General features: G+C 33.3%; 1 protein-coding gene across 3 annotated transcripts; it reads left to right on the top strand.

Annotated features, from left to right (window-relative positions):
* Positions 1-3,950: 3,950 nt before the first annotated feature.
* Positions 3,951-9,375, top strand: LOC117123388. Of its 3 annotated transcripts, none has more exons than XM_033269287.1 (6): positions 3,951-4,289; positions 4,970-5,145; positions 6,705-6,754; positions 7,402-7,761; positions 7,895-8,233; positions 8,921-9,375. In XM_033269287.1, exons 2-6 carry the CDS (start codon positions 4,976-4,978, stop codon positions 9,256-9,258), a joined length of 1,257 nt encoding a protein of 418 aa, XP_033125178.1. In that variant the 5' UTR covers positions 3,951-4,289; positions 4,970-4,975; the 3' UTR covers positions 9,259-9,375. The 3 variants fall into 3 exon arrangements, with proteins under 3 accessions (XP_033125178.1, XP_033125176.1, XP_033125177.1); XM_033269285.1 differs by having other exon boundaries at positions 3,961-4,289; positions 8,900-9,375; XM_033269286.1 differs by lacking the exon at positions 3,951-4,289 and adding an exon at positions 4,361-4,773 and having other exon boundaries at positions 8,900-9,375.
* Positions 9,376-9,488: the final 113 nt, after the last annotated feature.

Below are 9,488 nucleotides of genomic sequence, written 5' to 3'. Positions count from 1 at the left end.
ATAATAATAATAATAATAATAATAATAATAATAATAATAATAATAATAATAATAATAATAATAATAATTGTAAAGTGTATAATACATAGTTCCCTAAAAATGTCCATCAGAACACCTCCTTATAATTATAGTAATATAGCCTAGGCCCACAAACAATTGCATCTTCTTGGCAAATGCGTTTCTATTCATCTCTGGCTGATGGGTAATGCCTTGCTTGAATGGCTATCGGCAGAGGGGTGTAAGGTATTATATTGAATAGCTGACTAAAACCTTACCAAAAACAGTGATTAATATTATATCTTCGTAAGTATTTATCCAATTTTAACTGGAAAAGCGTGAAAATGTTCAAAATCATGAAATACAACATTATTCGTAGCCCACTATATAATTTATGGCATAACATTATAAAATAAATGTGCATCGGTCAAGGATTGCTTATGTGTAGGTGTGATAACCTAAGAGATTAATCACAAGATAAAGGCTAATCCTTTTTTCCATTTAGCCATGGATCTCACCCTGCAAAATGTACTGGACCTATTCCGAGGATTATCCCGGCCACATCTTGAGGATTGTAATAATTATGGTTTATCTAGATACAGTAGATATTCATGAAATATATAAATTAAAAGATCATAGGAATACCATAGACTGCAGTTGACTATACACAATAATTCCTAGAAGTAAAACTCTCCTCGAACAACGTTCCATTTATTTTTTTCGTCTAGGTTTTGGGGCCAGAATAAATCACCATTTCTAAAATCAACATTATTAATAAATCTTAAATTTCAAAAATTATGATTTGATAATACGAAAAATTGAACAATTCCAAATAAGGTTTTATGGAAGCAGGTCAACTCGGCCACAAGTCAACTCGGCCACAGTCAACTCGGCCACAAGTCAACTCGGCCACAAATCAACTCGGCCACAAAAAGTTCGGCTGCAGTCAACTCGGCCACAAGTTAACTCGGCCACAAGTCAATTCGGCCACAAGTTATTTATAATTAAAATAAAATGTAAATATTACAGTTTCTGCATCCTTTTTCTTCAATATGATTAAAATGAAGTACACAGTATATTTTAGTAAAATTCTGATCATCGTCTCATCGTCGTGAGATCGTTGTATACATTTCTTCACCCTGTACTCTTATTCAACAGAGAAATCCCGCCACTTACGGAATGGAATAAAATCTGACAATTGTAACATTAACAATTTAAGCAATCTTAATTATTAAGAAAAACACATATATTAACGTTTAATTTTGTTTACGTTAAAATACTGACATAAAACATGAGTACATACTGTAGATCTAATCATAAAAAATTGAAATAGAAAAACCACATTATGATTTTTTAAATGTTAAAAATTTATTTTGAATCCGACTAAGATCAAATGAATGCACGATAGCGTGCATTTTGATACTATTTTCTTCAGAACCACGCCTGAGAATTAGGCCTACGTTAAAATCAGGTGGGGTGCAGCATCTAGTATCAATTATCCACAATAGGAACAATTGGTATTGTTGAGTGACAGACTTCAGTCCTTAATAACGATAATAAAGGTGATAACAACAACAATATTAATAGTAATATTTATTTTAACAATACTAATAGTAATAATATGGTAATAATAACGATATTTAAATATCTATTTTAATAATACTAATTAGTGTTAATAACATTGAAGGTGATAATAGCAATAATAACAGCAATAATAAATTAAAGATAACGTTTATTTTTTATAATAATAGTAATACTAATTATTAATAATAATAATAATTATGATACTTATAATACTAGGCCTACTTAATAATAATAGGGTAATAATATCGATAATAAAGGTGACAACAACAACAACAACAATAATAATAATAATAATAATAATAATAATAATAATAATAATAATAATAATAATAATAATAATAATAAATAATATGATAATAATAATAATAATAATATGAGAAAAATACGAATAAAACACCAATAACAATATTTTTAAAATTACTATTATTAAAATAATAATACTAAGACTAATATATAATAATAATATGAATAAAAAAAAATCGAGAATTTTGTATTATTTATATTGTAACAATAATAATATCAGCAAGAATTTAAACAATACATAATGTTAATGCTAAGACTAATAATTAATATTAAAACTAACGGTAATAAAAACAACAATAATAATAACAATGACACCAATAATAACAGTAATAACAGCAATAATAACAAATGTGGCCGAGTTGATCTTGTGGCCGAGTTAACTTGTGGCCGAGTTGACTTGTGGCCGAGTTGATTTTTGGCCGAGTTGACTTGTGGCCGAGTTGACTTGTGGTCGAGTTGACTGTGGCCGAGTTGACTTGTGGTCGAGTTGGATCGAATTCGGTTTTATTAGTTATTGAAAGTTATGATTTAAATGCCACATGTCAAAGGTGCCGTGGTTTGACTGATTTTTGTGTTAATCATCGTAAGGACATAATTTATAAACAAAACAGTATTGCCTTTCTATCAGAACACCACGAGGAAATATGACGTAAGCAATGAGTGTTTCCTTTATGACAATACCATACTATTACAGACTAAGCGATATTACTCCCGATGAGGTATTACGATACCATAGGTGTTTTACCTCTTGCTGTAGTATACAGTTACTGTACCGATCACTCATTTCATTTTAATCGTTTAATCCTTTATTGACATTGATTTGATTCAATAAACCATGCTCTGTTGGTTTTTGTTAGGGTGGGCTGTACTTAAGTGGGAAATGTTCATTTTAGTGGAAAGTAGTTAGCGCTTTGTAATAATATAGAAATAATTAGCGCTATAGCAGTACCAAGTAACAAAAAATATAATATAACGGACAAGCGTTTTGTATAACGCGGTGTCCGTTGCAAACTATGTGTGATAGAGAGGGAGGTCTTACCAGGGAACAGTGAAATTTGTAATTTCACACTGTTCCCTGGTCTAGAGAAAGTATGTATCGTGTAAAATGCCAGTTTTTTGCGGTCGCCGCTTGTCCACACAGCACGTCATAGGCCTAGTTTCTAAATCTAGTTCACCTTTTACAAAATTGTCCTACTGTGTAATAAGCCTAGATAATAAACTTACAGAAAATAATTCTAACATTAGTTTGGAAGATATCCGTGAGAGTTAATCACGAGTTTATCTAGCGAATGTTTATTTCATTTTATGTACAGAAGGTCTATGAAAAAAGAAAAAAGAAAAAAAAAAGGTCTAAAAAAAAAGAAAAAAGAAAAAAAAAAAAAAAAACACAAAAAAACCGTGCACTGCTTATCGGTACCGGTACTGTACAATAGTGTATTCGAAAATATGTTAATTTTCATACAATTAATTGTTATCACTTTAACATAATAATATTCACGTAGTCAATTGTTAATAACTTGTAATGGGATGTGAAAACTATATATATTTTCAACACTTGTTTTAAATGTCAAGCACTAGACACCATTAAAGAGGCAACACCCCTTACTATCCACTTTAAGATATTAACCATTGTGATGAGACCAAAACATTGAATATTAGGCTTTATTTAATATTCCCTATTGAATGCAAACTTCAATTTTTTTATTTGATGAGAAAATGTCATCTCCAGTGATTGGCTAATTCTGTGGCACGCGAGTTCAAAATACAAAGTGGCTTATTATAATTAGCAGCGCCGAAAAAAGAAGAAAACAACATTGCCAACTAAGGTGGATTGGTTTAGTTTACCTATCTTTCAAGTGAACTGTCCAACCAGACCTTAACAGCAACATCATCTTACTATCTTCATTGGCCTAGTAGTAGCCTTTATATACCGCACAGATATACTTAATTTCTCTCTTATGAATCAAAGACTTAATGTTTGTACAAATAGTAAAATTATTGTATTGTCACTGTTTATTGTCAATAAAACCAATTAGCATCATTGTTAGTGATGGACAATGAATCACTTTTAGAATGCATTCTTCCTTCAACAATGCATCATTCATCGATATTGCTTTGTCACTAGTTTACGTTCTCCTTTCATATGGAAAAAGTTAGTCTGATGATCAATCTTTCCGAAAGTTGTTATGATTTCCTTAATAAGTAAAACTGTGGCTGAATTGTTCCTACGCTTCGTCTAAATGGTGTCTGAACTATCGTTTTAAGGCATCCAGTATGACGTCGAGGCCCATCACCGGACACCCAATACCAATATATATTATGCACAGAAAAACGGATTTGAATGTTATTTGGAAAATATATCTGAAGACCCCCGTATTGCACTATTCTCTTTCTAAAAAGAACAGGTAAGTTTTAGCAATAGCCAATTTCTTCTGGTTAATCATAGCAGCACCATTTGTGCTTATTATTTATTTAAGAATTACTTGAACTGTATAAAAAAAAATGGTGTTTTTTTTAGGGCAGGTTACGAAGCTTACGTTTGTTTGCTTTTTTTTTCATTTTTGATTTTTTTAAATGCCACCAATCTAAAGGTGTGTGTTCTAGTACGTTATGTTACTATCCGAGGAGTATCCAACAATTTGTCGTATTGTCTGTCTGTCTTTTTATTAATAAGAGTACGCAAATACTAATTAATAGATGTTGGCAGATATACGTCTACAAAAGGTTGAATACATTTCGAGTGAAAAGATAAAAGGTCAAGGCCAAAGTTCACGAAAATTTGAAAACAATTAATCTTACACCTCGACCAAAAGAAATATATTTAATCGCCCGTGTCGCCCATAAACGCCTGCTTGTATTATTCAGTATACAGACATAGGGCGTGTACTGGTATAGTTAATGTTTGGTTTAATAATTGTTGTTAATTTTCAACAATTTATTATTTATAGCCATCACTAAATTTGATTGTATAACTTTTGTTACACCTTAGAATATCTATCTTGTTATAATTAAATGTTAAATATAAGCCTAATGGGTGTTAGGCCTACGTTGTACAGCGTTGATAATCAAACTTTTGTAATTGCAGGCTACAATGAAACGATATCCTTACATCGTCATCTGTGTATACATTGTAACTTCAGTGGGATGTAATTTAACAGGTGCCGCTAAATTAGAGCATTCTAGAAAGAAACACAGTCCAGGTGCAGGTGGTGGACCAGGTGGTGTAAATTGTGGACGAGGTGATTTAGTTTCTCGATGCAAGTAAGACATTTTACATTACCTTTTAAAATTAATTTATCTCAAATGACGATAATGCACTTTAATACCGCTAGACTTTAGTGGAGTAATATTCCTACCCTACTAGCTCGGTTAGGTGGGGTATGCGGGTCATTAGGACCTTAGTGAAGTGACATCCCTACCCCTTAATGCATATAGTTATTAATAGGCTATTGTAGACAGTGCATTTAATTTGTCTCTTCTTTTTTTATTTTGTATACAAGACAAAAATGCGGATATCGGCCCATGAATGCATATGCGGCAATAAAAGAAACTGAATTGAATTGAATATACCACTTATTCAATCCTTGATCATTCCATCATACAACTATAATACATTCTCATATGGTTGAGATGCAACTTCTAGGAAAAGCTGTATAAATAGCAGTAGAAATTATAATAAACCTTCAAGATAAATTTAAATCATTACGTAACACTGTGGACATAATATTATAAACATCTAAAAATGATTGATACGATAATATCATCTTTTATGTTCCTCTCTGAGCACTGTTATCATTATATATCTATTTGTTTATATTGTGTTTACAGTACTATGCAGCAAATCTGCATTATATATATATTATATAATATATATATACACATATATACACACACAAACACACATATATACATATATATGTATATATATATAAATATATATATAATATATATATCAAACCATATGTAATATCCATATATATAGCCTATATAATATAGCCTATATTTAACAATATGTAATATGTAATATGTAATGTATATATATATAAATATATATATAATATATATATATCAAACCATATGTAATATCCATATATATAGCCTATATAATATAGCCTATATTTAACAATATGTAATATCCATGCATATCAATTTTAAATTTCCTGTCATTTCATTGAAATTAGCAATAATATTCTCTTTCCATCTATTGTGTAACCTAAAGCCTTATTTCGGGGGTTTCAAAGAGTAGGAAGTTCAAATTGTCGGAAAACGTTAAATTGCTTCCTTTTATGCTTCTAATCGTGCCTCTAATATTATTGTAGTCATACTCGTCAATCTATTGCTAACTAAATAGAGTGCTAAGTATCGAATATTGGTAGTGCAGCTACACCTAAAGTTAAATAATATCTATCAGGTCATCTGATCAACGTAATTGTCCTTCATTTCTTTTCTTTCCGGAGTATCAAACAAACTTAACAGCTGAAAACTCAAACCAGGGCCACTAATGCACGCGTGTTTCAAAGACACACGTGCTGTCCAACAAACGCACCTGTTTGCGTATGCTTTTACACTGTCCCTTTGTAAGACCTTAGCAACATTATCCAATGGGTGGGGCTAATAGCGGAAAGGTCGATGTTGGCAACGAGTTACGGATTATGCAAAAAGTAATGCATTCTTTCTCGGTTTCCTTTGGTATTACTATAGGCCTATTATAAACATCATTTGGTGGTTGCATTAACGTATTATACCTCATGCATTCTAACTAATAAGGATGCTTTAACTATGATATTCAAGCCTTACTGTATTAATTGCTACTTTCTCAGGATTGATGTTGATTACAATATATTGTTTCGGATGATGACATTGGATGAAAGTAAGTAGACCCTATTATTATTCTGTATAATTATAATTTTATCAACATGATATTAACATGAACCATCGCCACCAATATTATTACACAAATATCTAACTACTACTACTGCCGCTGCCGCTGCCGCTACCGCTACCGCTACAGCTACCGCTACCGCTACAGCTACCACTACCACTACCACTACCACTACCACTACCAATACCACTACCACTACCACTACCACTACCACCACTACTACTACTACTACTATTACTACTACTACTAGTATACCACCTTGTCCCCAAAGCTTCAACTGCAATTGGTACCACCACTTAATTTACATGAAATTTCTCCGGCAAAATATTATTTTTAAAGTTTCTGTTCCTCTTTTTAACTTGATATTTCATCTGTTGTCTCTTACCAAACAAGGTTTGCTTTTAGACAATCAATTCTAACTTAAGCCGGGTACTCACGGTCCCCGACGGTCTCGAATTGACGCAAATCTACAAAGAACACAACACCACGTTGAGACGGCCACCGACAATGAGCAGACATCGCTTCGTTTAGCCCTTACATGAGAATTGGATTCGTCGTACGACGTAGTGAGTGCCCGCGACTAACATCCCAAAACAGCTTGTACCATAATCCAATTATTATCGAATATTTTTCAGATTCTCCATCTTTTGAATTCGTTCCATTCGACTATGACACTTCAAGATCAGAGGCAGTCCAGTTTTGTCCTACAGGCACACACTTTGCAGTCATCATTGACGCAGTGGTATTGGACAATGCAGCAGCAAAAGCGTTTGGCATTGGTCGTGATATCAACTACTGGGTTGATGTAAGTCTCGATTTAGATAATGTCAGCAGCTTCTTGCTACAAAGTACCCAGTGCATGTGCTTTAATAATGACTTCCATATTCATACCGACGAGTCCACATTCATGGAGGTTAAGGCAGATAGATATAAAATAAAAAAGAAGAAGTCAATGGACAAAAAGATGATGAGAGGTGTCATTTGTCAAAAAGATGGTAAGGCATATTTCATAAAATGTAATTTCATATATATCCTCCTACGGTCATACCTCTTGATATGAATTAGGTGTTTTGCAAACTACACAATTAGTACACTGCTATAGTTAGCCTAAATAATGTTTTCTTCCAGAAGTGACAACGACAAAACCACAGGCACCCACCCCATCATCTAAGTCCACATCTAGCTTTGGAGCAAGTATATCTCAGTCTAATACGATCCTGTCCCACCAGAACCCTACAGTCAGTATTGCCAACACAATTACAGAAATGAACGTAGGTCTACCGACAAATCCAGCGTCAACACAGAAAGCATTCGATTGGATAATATTTCTTCTATGCGTCATTGCAATTACGCTAATAATTGGTTTGTTCGTAGGCTGTGTAATTTGCTGGAGAATAAAATCTAAAAAACACCAAACACATGACAATCATACGACTGTAGCATGTGCTATCAAACCATACTCAGTAGGTACGTATATTAGGTTAGGTTTAATAAGTTGTCTCGTAAGTCCTTTCGTAGTAAAGTACGCATGCCTATGATGAAGAAAGCAAATTTATACGCTTATGTTCTGCACAATTTGTGGAGTTTTATTAATTTCAAGAAATGTTGTAGTGAGAAAAATATCGCCTACTGCCGTATCGATGAAGCGAACTTCAATGTTCTTTCAACTGAGCTTAACTGCCTTATTCGCCAAAACTGTTCCCGAAGTACTACTGTAATTATTATCAATTAAACAATTATTGAATATTTTGTTGTATTTGATCAGGCCGTTCTTATTTCCGTGGATCAACAATGTTTTAATAATAGCACTTAAAACTCTGTCCAGGTTATTCCAATTTCTTTGAAAAAAAAAAAAAAAAAAAAAAAACAAAAAACTGTTGTATGCCCATATATAGCCATGATGTGCCTATATATTTTTCATGATTTAATGTCATCACGGCCATATTTAGGCATGTCTCTTGTTTTCGTAAAATAAAATCTGATAGTCTGCACATGGCTTTATAGATACAGACAACCGCATAATATCATATGATTTTATTATACTTTTGACATGTGCACACTAAAACTCCAAGACAACTTAATGATTCACTTTGGTTGATAATAATGATGCTTATTTATTTCTTGCAAAATTAGATAGTTCGATGATTCCTTCAGCCCCACCAGCCTACGAATCACCAGAAGGCATCAAGCACCCTCCTGCAAACCCGGTCAGAAAGAGTGGCATTCCAGCCGAGATAGGTGTGTATTCCGGCTACGAAATCCCGATGGAAAACCCACAAGCATCACACTTTCAACAACCAGCTGGACTATACAATGGCAGTACTGGGTATGCGGATATGGGATCTCCTTCTGGATTCGAAAACCAACCCGGTGACATGTATGATGAGTTGCAGCTAGGTACCTGTACATCTCAAGCGGAATATAGCTACGCATACGCCGACAGAAAGACAATTGTCGACCAACTACATGATATGCCGAACCAACGTAACTAACTACTGAGGAAACTGGCTTTAGAACACGACCCAGTACAGAAAAATGAAAAAAAAAAATTTAACTGTAATGCTATCTCTATTTATTGTTACTGTATGGTAATTGAACCAGGGGTGTCCCCGGGGAGCGAGTTCCCCGATGCCCCCAATGAGAGCAAAGTGGGCGAGGTCAAGAGTCGCTTAAAAAGTTTCGAAAGTGGTCCATTTTGACAATTTAGGGGTTCCCTAAATTA

The sequence above is a fragment of the Anneissia japonica genome, unplaced genomic scaffold (assembly GCF_011630105.1).
Source record: "Anneissia japonica isolate Jap-2015-1 unplaced genomic scaffold, ASM1163010v1 scaffold287579_len849171_cov184, whole genome shotgun sequence".
NCBI classification, from domain to species: Eukaryota; Metazoa; Echinodermata; class Crinoidea; order Comatulida; family Comatulidae; genus Anneissia; species Anneissia japonica.
Note: the sequence above shows the minus strand (reverse complement) of the source record. Positions and strands in the feature narration are given on the sequence as shown.

Excerpts from the sequence above, each read along its gene's own strand:
- LOC117123388 (XM_033269285.1), top strand. The coding sequence starts at position 4,976 with ATGAAACGATATCCTTACATCGTCATCTGTGTATACATTGTAACTTCA. Across the intron at positions 5,146-6,704 it reads GATTTAGTTTCTCGATGCAA|GATTGATGTTGATTACAATA; the intron begins GTAAGACATTTT and ends CTACTTTCTCAG. Across the intron at positions 8,234-8,899 it reads TATCAAACCATACTCAGTAG|ATAGTTCGATGATTCCTTCA; the intron begins GTACGTATATTA and ends TTGCAAAATTAG.